This window comes from Empidonax traillii, unplaced genomic scaffold (genome assembly GCF_003031625.1).
Source record: "Empidonax traillii isolate 1590-97213 ecotype Southwest subspecies unplaced genomic scaffold, ASM303162v1 scaffold800:size294262, whole genome shotgun sequence".
NCBI classification, from domain to species: domain Eukaryota; kingdom Metazoa; phylum Chordata; class Aves; order Passeriformes; family Tyrannidae; genus Empidonax; species Empidonax traillii.
In genome coordinates this window covers 191,438-207,818 of record NW_020955993.1, presented here as the reverse complement: position 1 = coordinate 207,818, position 16,381 = coordinate 191,438, and the positions used below count along the sequence as shown (strand labels likewise).

The following is a 16,381-nucleotide window of genomic DNA, read 5'->3' as shown; positions in this document are numbered from 1 at the left end:
AAAACCAAGACGAAACATGAACAGAGGGAAAGGTGTGAATACCTCTGGTGTCTTGTGAAATAAAAAAAAAAAAAAGGGCAAGTAATTCCCAGAAAATGGAGACTACAAATTCTGTCTACTGTCAAATATCAGTTCTGAGAACTCCTACTCACAAGGGAGAACAGAATGTACAGTCCTTTGCTTTTAAGCACAGCCAGGACAGAGCTGAGTAAATGGAAAGGCTGGAATTAATCTGATAACTATTACCAAAACCTGGTACAAATCGAGACAACCCCCAAATTTTAATGTTGCCAAAAGTGAAAGAAAGGGTAGGAGAGGCTTTTCAAAGCTGTTATTCCCTGAGGTCTGAGCTCAGACTGCCTCAGTTCTCGTTTGGTGCTTTACTCCCAGGAACACCCCAAGTTACCGAACCCCTTTAGGCATGAACAACCAGCACTTGTGGCCCAGTTTGGGGGGTTTGGGGCAGTGGGGCTGTGGAGGGGGCACTGCTGCCCTGGGCTCCCACAGCCCCTCTGGGACTGACCTCAAAGAACCAGAAGGCAAATACCAACCTCAAATATTGCCCCGACTTCAACAACTTTGGTTTTCAATACTTTAAAGTACCCGGGGTTTTGGTGTGTGTTTTTTTGTTTGTTTGCTTGTTTTTCTTTTTTGTTTGGTTGGTTTTTGGTTTGGGTGTTTGTTTTTGGTTTTTTTGTGGTTCTTTTTTTCCATCTGCTGCGACAAAACCCCGATACACTTTATTTCTTAACAACAACAGCTATTTCTCCAGTAAAACTACCCACTTCTAGAACCGGTTCTGTTCGGCGATGCCACAGCGGTGCCTCCTCAGACGCCGCCCCGGGGGCTCCCGCGGCCTCCGGCGGCCCCGGCACCTCATGGCCCGGGGCTGAGCCAGGCGGAGAGGGCTCGGACCGCCCGGGGCACCGGCCGCGGGAGCGAAGGAACCGCGGGCAGGAGCTGAGGGCCCGGGGGCAGGAGCTGAGGGCCCGGGGGCAGGAGCTGAGGGCCCGCGGGCAGGAGCTGAGGGCCCGGGGGCAGGAGCTGAGGGCCCGGGGGCAGGAGCTGAGGGCTCGCGGACTAACGGCCCACCCCCGCGCGAGCGCTGCGGGCCCGCGGGCGCTGCGGCAGCGGCGGGCCCGGGGCGGGGCTCCCCCGGCGGGGCGGGGCGGGGCCGGCGCTCCCCGCGCGCCGGTTCCGGTCTGGCGGCGGGCGCGGAGCGGAGGGCCCTCGGCAGCCGCGGAGCCCGGGCGCGTCATGGCCGCGGCCGCGTGGATGCCCACGGTAGGCGGGGGAAGGGCCGGGCCGGGCCCTGCCCGGGGCGCGCCCCTGACCTTGGCCGGTGCCCCCGGCGGAGCCGCAAGGTCGCGGTGCCGCCGGGCCCTGGCAGCGCTCCCGGGGATGAAGGGCCGGTACCAGCGGGCGGCCCCGCGGCGGCGGGTTCCATGTGTGTGTCCCCCGTGCCCGGGCGGCGGGAGGCGCCGCGGGGCCGTTGCCGGGCGGGCCGGGGGCGGCGCGGCGGCCGCAGCGGCCTGCGGGGAGGTCGCGCCGTAGAGGTCACGGGCGCGGGGCGCTCCCGCGGCGGGGCTCGGGCAGCGCGGGCTGCGAACCGCGGGGACAGAGGGGACAGCGGCGCGGGCAGGGGGACCCGGGGGCTCTGCGCCCCCACAGCTCCGCTCTGGGGGGCTCGCCGGCTCCGGGCCGCTCTGAGCGCGGCCCCCGGCGCGGGGATGCTGCTCTGTGCCTCGAGCCAATGGGAGTTCTGTTGAGCCTTTTAAATGACGGCCCGAGAGGGGCAAAGGCATTGAGGCCGCCCCGCTTAAAAAACCTGCCTGCTCAAATGAGGAGGAACTGTCAGGAGCTGATCGCGGCACGTGACTGGATGGATCGGTTTCCTTCGGTCCGACCCTTTGTTGGTCTTATCAATGTTGAACTTCAGTATAACGTACCAGGCCCGTGATTTCTGAAAGGACACGCTGTTCCCTCCCAGGGCTTTTTTTTTGGATGTGAATCCCGGAACTGTACCATGAGGAGCCTTACGCTGTGGAGTGAACTTCACCTTTTCATTTAATGGCTCCAGCTGCTTCCTCAGCCATGTGGCAGGCACTGCTTGCCCGTGGCAGTGACCTTGGGCATCTCATGTGGGGCTACAAGTAAAAATAGATCTAGCTTAAGTTACTTGTCCCATTGTAAGCATTCCTTACAATTTACTCGAGAATTGTGTTGTTTGTAGTTGTTTCTGCTGGTGCCAGCGTAGCTAGAGCCTTTTGCTGTACACTGTGTCAGTAAAGGTGAGAAATAACAAATACAGACGGGACAGGAGAGGAATACAAATTGTCAGGTTCCTTTCTAGCCGATAGGTGCAGACAGCCAGCACATGTGAGTGTGGCAGAGCTTGAAGGAGCATCTGTTTACAGATAGAAGCCTTCTGGCTCTTAAGCCACAGAGCCATCAGTAGTCCTAGAAAGGATGGTGAATTTTGCCCATGATGTTCAGCTAAACAGGAGCTCGAGCTTAGGTAGCATCCCAGTCTTGAAGCTTAGTGCTAGGTCAGAATATTCAGATGTTGGAAAGTGTCATTCTTTGACTGTGCTTTCTGGACTCGTTGCTATGGTGAATTTTGTCTCTAACGTGCCTTTCAGTGATGCTTTTTAAAACCCATCAGGCCTGCAGAAGGCAACAGTACAAAGCACGCAGCTGCAGGAGGTGGAAGAACAAAATTCACCGCGTTTTGAACGGAAGAAGCGACACTGGTGCAAAGTAGTTTTGGAAACGTCCCCTCAGACGCGTGAAGATGCTTCCACCCAACTGCTGCCAGCCGAGTGTTTCCCTTTTTCCCTTTGCCCTCCACAAATCCCAGTCCTGAGCATATGGATTCAAGAGTCACTGCAGGTTTGCTTGCAGACTCCAGCGATGGTGCAGGGCCTTCCCCTCACCCCAGGCACGCCGGGCTGTCCCGGGCTCACCTTGTGCTAAGAATACTCGGTGCACACAGTGTTATAGGCAGCAACTTGGCAAAGCACCGGCTGCTCTTGTTTCACTTGGATTTTTACACTGGTTCGAGAGAGGAAATTTAAAGCAGTACGATTTTTGAAGTGCAGATTAGCGTTTCAAAGTCCCGTTCGTGCAGTAAAATAGCATCTTTTTTGGTTTCTCTTTCCGCAGGTTTCTCGGTTGCTAGGTGCTTTCAAAAACCAAAAAAAGGTGACCAGAAGTTTTGGTAATGCTGTGAGTATAATAGTCCCAATTTTTTTTTTCTTTCGTGAAGTTTCTCAATAAAAGGGGTTTGGAAATTTTTGGTGTTATTTTTATATTCCCGAAAAAAAATAAGGCCCAAACAAGTGAGCATATGTGCTCTTAATGCCATCCTGGATTTGCATTGGTCAATCACTGTCATTGGCAATTGCATATTAAGTGTGGGTGATAATACAAGAGGCTCTGGCAAAAGATACAAGTGGCATGAAGAGTTCTCACCAAAGAAGCCAGTCTTCTGAAATTCCTCTGGGAACGAGCAAATATTGGGCAAAACAGAAAGATTGTTGAGAAGCTTCTCATTTTCTTTCTTTTGCAGACTCCCTTCTAAGCACTAGATTTACTTTACTGCTGCTTTTAGAACGCCTTGCATCTAAAATTCTGCCTTTTCAAGGTCCTCTTTAAAGTATCTTAGACGTGGATTGTGTATTTCCCAACAGTTGTTTTCCCTTCTTTATGTGTCTGTGTTTGAAGTGCCCATGGGCCTTTTTTTTTTTTTCCCCAGTGGAGGCAGGAGCAAGGCTCAGCACTGCTGCAAGTACCTTTAGGCAGGATTGAATTTTAAAGAGGAGCTGGGGCTTCTAATTACAAGTTTTGTACAAAAAGAATCAGAAGAAGAAGAAGAAGAAAAAGAAACAGAACCTCTGGCTCTGTTCATAGCACACTTAGCTCAGGTGGAGTCCTGTAGTAACAAAGCTCTGGGTTTTTTTGTCATGCACAGTGAATTTCTCTGGCTCAAATGAGTTAAAACAATCAGTCAGCATGTACTGAAATCCTGAATATTTTGTGTGGAGAAAGGTGGAAATGTATCTTGTGAGTTGATTCTATCTGGGGTTTTGCAAATAGTGCTGTGTCTGAGTTGCTTTTTTTGGAGGTAATAGTGAGCCCACACAAAGCTCTTGGAACTGTTCAAATAAAGCAAAAAGAGCTGGGGCTTGCACCTCAGAACAGTGATCATAAGTTCTTTTTTTCATCAAAGCAGAGTACTTTCTTCCCATAACTCATTCAGCCTGAGCTGTGCAATGAAAGAACCAGGACTAAGAACATGGGAGGAAAATAAGCTGGTATTGTCAAAAACGGGTCTGAGGTTTTTGGGAGGTCACTTGACAAGTTTCTGTTGGCATGAGCCTTTTTTTTTTTTTCCTCTTTTTTTTTTTTTTTTTTTTTTAAGATGAATGCAGCTTTTCCTATGCTTTAATCTTCTGTAGCATGTGTCAGTGTTACACAGGGTGTTGGTAATGCTGGAGGCACATGTGTGGCAGAGCCATCTGCAGGGAATACCCCCCTCCTCTTCAGACTTCCACAGGAACCATGCTGAGATCATTAATTGCAAGGAGTCCTGAGCAGGAACCTGCCTTTCACATTCAGCCTCTGTTTTGAAATAGGAATAGATAGCAGGCAAATTTTTGAACAGTTCTCTCAAAACATTTTCACGGTCCCTTGGAAAGCAAGGGAGTCATTCTCACTTCACAGTGAATATTTGGCAACTGAACATTTCTCCTGTTTTCTGATAGTCACTTGGTTCCTACAACACATGAAAACGTTTTCTGTGCAGGAAACAAACATTCATTTGTTGTACTACTGGTATTTCTTTCCCTAGGTACAAACAGTAACTTTAATCCCAGGAGATGGCATAGGACCTGAGATTTCTGCTGCTGTCATGAAGATCTTTGATGCTGCCAAAGTAAGTCCAGTTTGTCCTGCTGTAAGCACTGTAAGTTTAACTACAACAACAGATACTAACTGGGCATGTTTAAAAAGTTTTCCCTTTAGCTTCCAAAGATAAAGGCATATTTAAGCTGTTAAAACTACTTGAGAATGGAGTTTGAAGCTTCAAGTAATAAAAGACAGGAATGTGATATCAAGGCAGGGCTTGCAAACTGTTACCTGGCAGAAGAGCAGAGAGTTGAGAGCAAATGCTGCGCCTGATTTTGGGGAATATGAACTCAGTGTATCATCTGGTTGATGTAGTAATCCTGAGCAACTGATAAGAGCAAGAGAAATGTTATTTTATTGGCTGTGACTTCCAGCGCAGGTGAAAGAGTCCTGTGGTGAATGCAAATTCAGAAAGCATCGTGGAACATGGGCAGCTTTTCAGTTAGATAACAGATACATATCTGTGTCGTGTCCTGTTTTCCAGGCAGGAGAGATGATGAGTTCTCAATGAATTCAGTTTTCAGATGATGTCTCTTGGATACAAAGAACTCACCAGCTCTAAAAACTTGAAAGAAATAGCACCTGTCTTGCAATTCTAACCATTCCTGTGTGTGTGACACCAAGGGGGCATTGTGGGATTCAAGTTTTTGATGATGGGCTGTTCATACTGTTTCATTTTCACTTAATTACCTTTTTTAAAAACTGCTTTAGTTCAAACATCCCATGCTTGCTTTCGCTCACCAGAGAAAATTTGTTTTATGAAGACCTGGACAAAATTCCTAATGCACCTTTTTATGAAAGGAAAGTTAAAACTTGAAGCAAAAGTCATGCCATTTAGGTTAACAGTGAGTATATGTGTTTAGGCTCCTATTCAGTGGGAAGAAAGGAATGTTACAGCTATCCAAGGACCAGGAGGGAAGTGGATGATACCTCCAGATGCCAAAGAATCCATGGATAAAAACAAAATGGGATTAAAAGGTATTTTGGGGGTTAATACACAGATATTAAATACTGTTGGTTTTATCATGAGCCTGATTTAAAGCCAAAGTTTTTCATCTGTAGCACAATAAAATGGGACAGCCTGTCCTGTTGCCTGTAATCTTGAAACAGCCCTTCATTTCCAAGCCATAATTTTGATACTCTCATAGCTGAAGGTGGATATTACTGCATTCCAACCTTTGGACTCTGCAGAAGGCGTTTCTAAGATACACAGCAGCGTGCAATAACTATATTCCTAGTGAGCAGAATCTTTATTCGTGTTTTCAGTGAAAACCTGTTGTGAAATCTCCCGTTCCATGTAAGGATTGCAGTGTGGCCTTTAAACAGCTGATTGATGTCCCTGTGCAGCACTTGAAGGCACAGAGAGTTCCCGTGGCATTTCACACAAGGGTTAAATGGGAGATCCTCCAAGAGCTCGCTGGACCTGGAGTTTCAATTTCCAAACCCAGGCATGTATTTTTTTCATCCAGGGCCTTTGAAGACCCCCATTGCTGCAGGGCACCCCTCCATGAACCTGCTGCTGCGCAGAACCTTTGACCTCTACGCCAACGTGCGGCCCTGCGTGTCCATCGAGGGCTACAAAACCCCCTACACGGACGTGAACATCGTCACCATCCGCGAGAACACGGAGGGCGAGTACAGCGGCATCGAGCACGTGGTACGTGCTGCCAGGGCTGCCTTCCCGGGCCTACCTGTGCCAGGGAGGGGAACTCGGCCCACCCCGGGGGGGCTCAGGGTGTTTTTTTTGTTTGGCACTTTCCCTGTGAAGTGCAGTGTTGGGACTGCCTCCCTCAGTACGCTGCCCCCTCAGAACTCTGCCCCCTGAAAACTCTACTCCCTCAGAACGCTGCCCCCTCAGCATGCTGCCCCTTCAGAATGCTGCCCCCTCACCACTCTGCCCCCTCAGAATTCTACTCCCTCACCACTCTGTCCCCTCAGCACGCTGCCCCCTCACCAGTGCCCCCTCAGAACTCTACTCCCTGAAAACTCTGCCCCCTCAGCACTCTGCCCCCTCAGCTCTCTCCCCCCTCAGAACTCTACTCCCCCTCAGCACTCTGCCCCCTCAGAACTCTACCCCACCTCATACCACTGACTCGAAGAATGATCTTACACGTTCAGTACCCACGTAATCTGTCTGGCAGATTGTCGATGGGGTCGTGCAGAGCATCAAGCTGATCACAGAGGAAGCCAGCAAGAGGATTGCGGAGTTTGCTTTCGAGTACGCCAGGAACAATCAGAGGAGCCACGTCACGGCCGTGCACAAGGCAAATATCATGTATGTCCTCACTGCTCTTTCAGCAGAACTAAATAACAATGTGCTTTAAGTCTTGCTCAAATGTGGGACTTCTGTTGACGCCACTGGGAGGAGGTAAAATGGAAAGCAAGTGAAGTAAATGCCTCCCAAGTGAAATGGGCAGTGCTGACCCAAGTGTTGATAGGGTGCAATAATGATGTACTGATGTACTCATTAGCAAGTTCTTAGGAATCCTTTCATGCAAAGCTCTTTTTAAACAAGGAGAATTAATTTAAAAACTGAGGATGAAAGTGGCTGCTAGTGTCTTTTACAGTTTCCAAGACACTTCCCACTGAATTTAGTCATAATACCTGTGATAGGAGACACCACCTTTACAAATCCACTGAGCCTTCAGTAAAGGAATAGAAGGCATTCTGACAATGACTGTGTATGACTGTTAAACTACTGGCACAAAAATGTTTTAGGAGGAAATTTAAAGGGCATAACTTCTCTGGAATGTATTTACAATGTTATTTATATTTAGGAGATAGTGACAAATTAAGTTTCTGCACTCTAATGTTTTTATTTACATCTCTGTTGCATGCAGTTTTCTTTACCTTGAGTACTGCTTGCTTAAAATAACTGCAATGTTCTCTTGCTTATCTAATTGCAGGAGAATGTCTGATGGGCTTTTCTTGAGAAAATGCAGGGAGGCAGCAGAAAACTGTAAAGATATTAAATTTAATGAAATGTATCTGGATACTGTGTGTCTGAATGTGAGTATTTATATATTTTAATTTTGGTTGGTGTTTTGTTTTTGTTTTTTTTTGGTTTAAATTCTTACCCTTAATGACAATATCCTTCCTTCTAGATGGTTCAAGATCCATCACAATTTGATGTGCTTGTCATGCCAAACTTGTACGGTGACATCCTCAGGTATGGAGATTCTAATTTGAAGTAACCCAACATGTAAAATATTGATACATGCAAAATATTGATACTTTCCCAGCAGTCACTGAGGTTATGTGCAAGCCAGATGGGTGATCTGTGCATCCAGAGTCTTAACACGTCATAAACCAGACTTGATATACTTGTAATAATGGTATTATTACCCTTAAATTATTAATATATTGTTGGGTGGGTCTATAGGATGAGAATGTGCTACTTATTTAAAAGAGAGTTGCTGCTTATGGAGTGTGTGAATATTGTTCAGATGGGCCAGAAGAGAAATTTCTCCAAAGGTGTGGAGAATTTAATGGCTTACATGGCAATCAAGAATGTTTGGTTAGAGATTAGGGAAAACAGATTCTGTAGGGTGACTGTGGGACTGTGATGTGTACAGAAAGCTACTCACACAGGTAAATGATTCTGCAGAGTCACTGAAGAACCAAATGTGTGGTCTCTTAATATCCTACCAGCTCTTCTTTTACGTATTGAGTTTTTTCCTTACCTCCAAATTAAATTTCATATTTGAGTAACTTGACTGCTGGAGGAGCTTGGTCTCTTGAAGGCAAAATCCACCAGCAGACATTTTCCTTTCTATGAAATGTTCAGGTAGAGTGTAAATCCCATCCAATACTGTGTGTCAAATGAAGTGTCTAATCGGAAATTTGTAAGTGTGTAACATAACATGGCATCTCCTTGCACCTCTAAGGAGACACTGAGAAAACAGCCTGAATCAGGATTTGTTTACAAGTTCAGTGACTATTTACCTTTGTGCTTGTCAGTCCTTTCTGAGCTGAGCTGTGGGCAATATGTATGTCTGTGAGTTTTAGGAGCACTGTTTGTCAGTCTGTTCAGCTCTGAGGGTACAATCTTATGGCTGCAGGCACAGCTGGTTTGCCCTTCCCCAGGTTAATTTTGGAGGCACCCAAATGCAGGTGGCTGATGACCTGCTAATGTCAGACCTGTGACTTACAGGCTGTTCAGGGAAGTTAGTCTGGTGTCATTTGGAAAATGCCCCTTAAGCTACACACAGTACCCTACAAAACTACTGGCAATCCAGCTACCCCAGGAAAATTCTTCCACCTTTCTTTAGAAGGACTTCACATACGAAAGGTAGTTCTGTGGCCCCTTCAGAGGAAATAGGATTTCTGGATAGTTACAGTTTTTTGCTAGTTTTTCAGACTTCTTCACATATTCTGTGCTTTTAGTCCTTCTTGTTGTGCCTGTCTTACCAGCTTCATCCTAGAATTTGGGATTTCCTTTTGATTGTCCTTTGTTACATTGCCTTCTGCTGGTAGTCCTAAAAATTTTCAGATGTTCTAATGGAGCACAAGGGGCTCACCAGAGTAATATTCTCAGTATTACTCTCAGACTGTGCAGGTGCATAAAATAAGTTCCAGTTGCAGTAGATAAACAAATATTTTAATATCTTGCAGAGAGGTATATGGAGAAATTTGTTTTCTTTTCATTTGATGGGTGGGGTTTTTTTTCAGTGACTTGTGTGCTGGCCTGATCGGGGGCCTGGGAGTAACACCCAGCGGGAACATCGGAGCCAACGGAGTGGCCATTTTTGAGTCGGTGAGTTTTGCTCTCCAAGGGGGAGCAGCAATAACTGCTTGGTCTCCCCTTGGGAATCTAAAACTGACATTTAACAAAGTTCTGCATTAAACTGGTTTTTACTGTGGAGCTGGTGAAGTTTTGCCCAGAGAGCCTGGGTAAAGTGTGTATCACGTGTAAGTTTTTTGCACGTCCTTTTTCTTGACCAACGCTTAATTTTCCCTCTTTTTCATAAGGTAAATACCCTCTATCAAACAGAACTTGAGGGGCACAATTCAGAGGTATTATGTGACCTAGTTCTGCCTCTCTGATGCCTTTGAACTAAATTGTTTTGGCCTTTGTTATATCTCCTTTCCACTGACTGTATCTCTGCAAAGTAACTCCTGTTTTAATACACACGAGGATTTCTGGGTCAGCTTTTCTTGCACACACTTGGACTGCCTTGGACATTTTAATCAGCCCTATTTTGACATCATAACTGCTAGGTTTGCTTTTATTTCCAGGTTCATGGAACAGCACCAGACATTGCAGGCAAAGACATGGCAAATCCAACTGCCCTCCTGCTGAGCGCTGTGATGATGCTGCGTCACATGGGACTGCACAAACACGCCACAAAAATAGAGTCAGCCTGCTTTGACACCATTAAGGATGGAAAGGTAAGAGGAGGGGGTGCAGATGAATCCAGTGAATTTAAATCAAATTATATCACAGCAAAAATGAACTCAGAACGTGAACACCTGAAGGGTGGCTGACCTGTTGCATGAGCAGTGCCACTGTCCTTCTCTGGCAGTGATTATATTATCTTGGGTGGTGTTATCTTATGCCACTGTCCTTCTCTGGCAGTAATTATATTATCTTGGGTGGTATTAAGCCTGCCCTTCTCAGTAATGAGGGACAGGCTGTAGCATTCCTGGTGTCTCAGTAATGCTCATCTCACGTTTCTGCAGCTTTGTGAACTCCAAAAGCTTGAACTGGATATGTGTTTTGCAGGAAAGGGATCAGAGGTTTAAGTAACTGGTAGCATTTCACTTAAGAAATTTATAAAACATGCAATGTTTATGTATTTAAATCTGGACACTCACTTGCCTTTCACAGGCCTTAATCATCCACTTAGTTTATGGCATTCCAGTGCTGACTGTAATACCTCTGTTCCTATTTTTTTTTTTCAGCTCAGTTATTTTCTTTTTTTCTTCCTTACTGCTTTCACTCCTTTTTGAACTACAAAAGAACAGTTTTTATCCAATATTTACCTTTTCCCTGAAGATTTTACAAGATTTCCCTTTGACAGGAAGCGTCTCCAGATTTAAGACTCAAACAGGGTATTTGGGGGGTGAGGAAGGACTTATGCTCTGAAATTTGAGTTGAATTTGTGCTCTTACCGTTACTGGTTCACTCCTCTGCTTTGATGGCCATCTTTTCAAAACATAGTTGGAAAGATCCTGGAGATGGCAGTTAAGGAGGATGAGCAGTTAGCTCTGTGCTGGTTCAGTTACCTTAGCAGGACCACGAGAAGCTGCTTGGTAATTTAAAATAACAAGCAAGCTGAAACCAGAAGTTGTCATCCCTTTGCAAGTGGTCTGTTTGCAGCTACCTTCCTGTGTTAAAAAAAACCACCTAAACTTACAAGTGAATAAAAAGGTGCTCCTGTAAAGTTCCCATTTACTGCTCTGGAAATGGAATCCTCCCTCTGCAGGTCGGGAATTCTATGGAAGATAACACAGTGCAAGCTTTGTGACGTGGCTACTCATTTACCAGTTAGTTACAACATTATGATTATCTGCTCACAATGGAGAGAATCTTTTTAATTGAATTTTAATGCAGTTCAAATTACAAGAACCTACACCAGTAACCTGGATGGCTTCTCATGCTGCTATTCCTCCCTCCCCTCTAAATTTAATTAAGAGATGTGTGTGTCATGTAAGGGAGAAACTAATGATTTAAAGTTATCTAGGTTAGATAAATTAGCAGTGTTGCCCACATTTATTTCACTCTCTTAATGCTTCCACCCAGGAGTTGTAGTTGATGACAAAGATGTTTAAACTCTACATTTTCCATGTCTAAACTAAACTGAGCAAACTTAAAGAATTGTTAACTAAGAGTTATGTGTGCTTTTTCTGGGTGGGTTTCCTTCACACAAACAAACAAAACAAAGCAAAGCAAAGCAAATTAAAAAAAAAACTTTATGAATTACTCTCAATTAGTGCTGTGCCTTCATTTAGGAATTTTACTTCCAAACTTCTTACTGAAAGCTTAAATACTTAACAATTAATTACACTATTAGTGTAATAAGTAGTTTGTAGAGCTTTGACCAAACACACTTTCTTCCTGCAGTTAAGATAAAATCATGTTCAAATTTGATAAAATAAAGTACTTCATGTTGATCCCCCCATTTCTGTGCCATCCTTAGGGATGAGCTCTGCGTGGGCTGCACAATTCCTGCCCCCCCCCTGCTCACTGTCCATGCACCACCTGTCAGAACACACCCAGGGACAGGACAATCCCCCTGAAACATTCCAGTGATGCCATTTTTCCTCCCTTTCAGATCCTGACCAAGGACCTGGGGGGCAATGCCAAGTGCTCGGAGTTCACGGACGAGATCTGCCGCCGGGTGCGGGACAAGGACTGAGCTCCCCTCGGAGGGCACCAACCCGACATCCACATGCAGAGAGTTTGCTGAGCTCTTGAGAGCAAACTTTTTAGTTAAGGCCTCTCCATTAATAAATTTAGTCCAAATGGCTACAAATGATGCTTGTGCCTGCTTTCAGTGGACTTTTCCAAGTGCTTTGTCTTATTTATTTTTTTTTTGTTTGTTTGTTTTCTATCTGGTGAACATTTTTATGTAAGTGAATTCTTTTATTGGCACTGTAACTGTCTACCATTTTCCATTTCAGTTAGAGGGTTTTACTTTCCACCAAGAAAAATTATGTTATGCAAATGTAAAGCAGTAACGGAATTAGTGAAATGTAAAAGCACCTTAAATGGTTAAAACCTGCTTTATTGGTCTTGCTGAAGTTGAAAAGGTTTTCAGGCTAACAGTAGCACAAGGTGACCTTCATCAACAGAAACGGGTATAAAATAACTTAAAATAGCAATTTCATATCAAAAGCAAGGAGAAAACCACATTAGATAGTCTGGTGATGAAACACAGCCCTGCCCACCAAAGGCACGAATAAAGAAGTACAAAGTTCTAGGGATTTAATCTATTTGTGTCCTTTTAAAAAGCCCACAACCATTACCTAGCAAGGGGTGAGAATTAATGCTGGAGCAAAGTTATTTTTCAAATCCAGAGAGCACAATAATTCTTACGAGTTTTCCCTCTCTGAAATACCCTTTCCAACGGAGTTCTGATGAGGGTAAATCATATAAAATTACCTCTGCCATATATTGTGAGAAGGGAAAGTATTAACTTGGCAGATTTCTCCTAGATATTTCATGCTCTTTGTGTTGTAGCTTAGTCTGTTCAGTGTGTCCTACTGTATTGACTGGTAAATTTTATTCACACCTGAATGTAAGGGACTAGTCCTAAAGGGATTAAGGCAGATCAGCTGTTTGGCTCTGGTGCCTCTGTTCCAGAAATACATTTCATCCCTATTCAAGGGGATCCAAGACTTATTTTTTTTCCTTGCTTACCAAGCTCAATGGGTGCAAAAGCAACTCTTCTCCCTCCCTCCTTCATGACGTGCAGATGGTCATACGAGTCATGCTGACCTGTGTGTCCAAAGGTATCTTCCATCGGTGCCCCCAACGAGGAAATGTGTATTTTAAAATGTGTTAGTACAGCACAGGATTATCCCTTCTGCCAGAACCAGGCTTCTTACAGCTTAATTCTATTCATAGAAAGTCACCAAGTGGAGTAACATCTATTTAGACTGGTTTAGGATGGTAGTTTCAGAGGTGAAATTATTTCTGAGTTGAAATCGTTTCTGAGTTAACGACTTCTGGTGTGGCTCGACAGAGTGAGCAGCCCAGCTTTTTTTAGACAGTCTAACAACCTGTTGGAGGAGCTTTTGGTGAATAAATAGGGCAACGTTTCTTTCCGTGTTTTACAAGCTGCTGCTTCCTTGTTTTCCTTCGGATTAATATTGTTAAAGAACCTCGGAATGACCCTTGCGCACAAAACGGGGAAGAATAAACTTTTCAAAGTCCTCTTTGCTTGATTTGGTTTTTATAATCCTAGGCTTGCTACCTTGCCTTGTGTGTTGAGCTGATTAGTGACACTTTGCAGCAAATCCTAAGCCTGCAAGATGAGACTGGGAATGGAAATTCCATGGATATGGTTTCCTGTTCCACATCACGTTTTCCTCTGGGGAGCAGGGGCTGGAGCCGCCTGCCAGGGATCACTCCCAGCACACCCCTGGCACAGCGTGCCCTCCACCTTACATGGTTTATTTTTCATATTTTTATTTTCATTTATCCTTACATGGTTTATTTTTCATAGGGGTAAGGAGAAAGGCAGCTCCAGAATTGGCACAACGTGAGTATTGGCACGTGCAGATCCACGCCAACAATAAAGAAAAGCACTGTAAGCAATCTTAAAGGAGCTTCTGTTTTAACAGCTCCTGTATTTACTGCTTGGGGAGCTATTCCCCCAACTTTTTTGATTATCTGTTTTAAGGAGAAATAGTCCTGCTTATTCCAACATGGATTTAAAAATGAGCTGCTGTTTTCACACAAGCTGCTACAGAAATGGAAGAGAAGCCTTTAAGTTCTGAAATGTCTTAGTGAACAACAACAAACTCCTGTGTAGGAGGAGAAAAAAATTCAGCCCTTTTGATGGTTATTTTTTTGTTGTTTAAATAATTCTCACTGGAGTGGTCTGGCAGTTTTATTAAGCAGCACTGCCAACTACCAAAATGTATCCTGAGCTACGGGCAATGGCCTGGGGGACAACAGGGAAAAAGGAAAATGGGAAGATCACTATATATAAAAAAAAAAGGTTGTTTTTTAGTCTAGAGGAATTGATTATCCTCAGCTTATACAACACAGAAGGATGTTTTAATCATGTAGGTCATACAGTAAAAACAGTATTAGAAAATGGACACACTGCAGATGCTTCTGTGAAAAGAGGACAAATGATCAGGTGAATTATCAGGAACAACTACACTGACACAGCAGCTTTCTAGTGGTTTGGTTCAATAGACTACAGACCCCCAAAAGGCATAACCCTTCATTAATGCTTTTGATTAGAAAATAACTTTCTTCTGCTCACAGATCTCTCTTAATGCTTGGATGAAAGACTTCCTACTCTTCATAGAAGGAGTCGACTTCACTCCTGTATTTCTCGAGCACTGAGAGCCGTTTCAGCTTCATTGTTGGACCTTAAAAGAGGGAGAGAGTCACAGTCCTGGAAATGGGAACAGAAATTCCCACCCTCTTGGAGCTTTGGGGTCCAAGGTTTTTGTTGGAGAGCCCCAAGCTGAGTGTAGGTAAATGCTGAAAGTGAGAAGCCAGCGTGGTATGGAAAGCTGCCTCCACGCAAGCATGGGAACATCAAAGGGAGCTGCAGATAACTGACCGCTACTTTTTTTCATTAAAAATAAAGAGTGATGCTTTTGAAAGCTTTTAAACAATTCCCAGTTCATTCAAAGAGCCTGGTGATGTGCTTCAGGCTCTATTATGAGGATTTCACTGTCTTGCTTCTTTTTTTTTTTTTTTAAATGAGAAACTTTCAGTATTATTACTGGAACTTATTAATACTGCCCAAGGAATTGGCCAAAATTGATTCCTTAATTACCCAAAGCAATCTGAGATTTAACTACAAGAGCTGTACTTGCAAATGTGCACACAGCTAAAACTCCCGTTTTTGGACTCTCTAGCACAGACTGCAGAAGGTTTTTTCCCTGCACCCAGAGCCTGGCAGGCAAAACTGTCCCTCAGTATAAAGCATAAATAAAGTATACAGTATAAATCTTACCTAGCTCTCCCCCAGAAATGGAGAAGTCCCTGGGCAGCACTATCCATTTCTGAATGCAGTGGACCCTGTTGGTGGCGTTCCTGTTGACCCTGTTGATTCCCTCCTGGATGGCTCCGTAGATGGCCCGGTCTCTGGTGGCCACAATCTCAGACACCTTGGTGGCTTTACTGCCACTCCTCTGGCAGAAGTCTCTGGCTTGCTCAGTGAGAATGTCAGTGGGCTCGGATGTGTCCGGGTCCAGCTCACTCTGAAAGACCAAACGAAGTGAATCACCAAATGCTGCCTCTTAAAGGCATTAAAAGGTGCCCTGATCGGGTCCTCCCCGGCTGAGAGGGCTCAGCATAAACACACACACACTCAAAATGCAGGAACACCTACAGATGGCAGTGCTTTTCTTTCCACCTGGCCGCCAAATGCAAATGTTTTTGGCTTATATGGACACGAACGGGCTTGAAATGTGTGAATGAATCAGGCCACAGAGTCCATCTACAGACTGAGAATTTCTGCCATATTTTCCAAATGACTCCCATCGGCACAGGGGAACGTTTAGCTCATCGCTAAATGGAATTACTGTGGTGTAATGTAAACAGCTTGAGATGGAAGCATTCTTTTAAGTTAAGACTTCTCAAATTAGCATTTCTATTGTGCCTGGAGATAGGGAGTGTCAGTCACAGAGGTAAACAGCTTGGAAAAAACCTCAGTAAGTGAACTCAGTAGGTACACAGAACACCAAGGGCAAATGTTTTAGGAAAACAGTGATTTCCCAATCGAAGAGAATTGTGTACCACAGCAAGGCCATTAATTATTTTGTTCTACAGTCACCC

General features: G+C 44.8%; 2 protein-coding genes across 9 annotated transcripts in view; one reads left to right on the top strand and one right to left on the bottom strand.

The window, feature by feature from the left end:
- The first annotated feature begins 1,171 nt into the window (after positions 1-1,171).
- Positions 1,172-12,858, top strand: IDH3A (isocitrate dehydrogenase 3 (NAD(+)) alpha). Its single transcript, XM_027901576.1, has 11 exons — positions 1,172-1,284; positions 3,166-3,228; positions 4,853-4,936; positions 5,772-5,886; positions 6,378-6,565; positions 7,050-7,183; positions 7,815-7,917; positions 8,013-8,077; positions 9,580-9,664; positions 10,147-10,299; positions 12,186-12,858. The coding sequence occupies exons 1-11, from the start codon at positions 1,258-1,260 to the stop codon at positions 12,267-12,269; spliced, it is 1,101 nt and encodes a 366-aa protein (XP_027757377.1). The 5' UTR covers positions 1,172-1,257; the 3' UTR covers positions 12,270-12,858.
- Positions 12,859-14,403: 1,545 nt separating this feature from the next.
- Positions 14,404-16,381, bottom strand: part of ACSBG1 (acyl-CoA synthetase bubblegum family member 1) — a 32,884-nt gene continuing 30,906 nt past the window's right edge. For all 8 annotated transcript variants that reach the window (XM_027901568.1, XM_027901570.1, XM_027901567.1 and 5 more), the window contains 2 exons: positions 15,558-15,804; positions 14,404-14,961 (listed from right to left, as the gene is read on the bottom strand). In XM_027901568.1, coding sequence (XP_027757369.1) covers positions 14,885-14,961; positions 15,558-15,804 — 324 coding nt within the window. In that variant the 3' untranslated portion in view covers positions 14,404-14,884. The remainder of the gene's footprint in view (positions 14,962-15,557; positions 15,805-16,381) is intronic.

Coding starts and splice junctions, on each gene's coding strand:
- IDH3A (XM_027901576.1), top strand. CDS start 1,258: ATGGCCGCGGCCGCGTGGATGCCCACG. Junction 5,887..6,377: donor AAACAAAATGGGATTAAAAG/GTATTTTGGGGG, acceptor TTTTTCATCCAG/GGCCTTTGAAGACCCCCATT. Junction 6,566..7,049: donor ACAGCGGCATCGAGCACGTG/GTACGTGCTGCC, acceptor TCTGTCTGGCAG/ATTGTCGATGGGGTCGTGCA.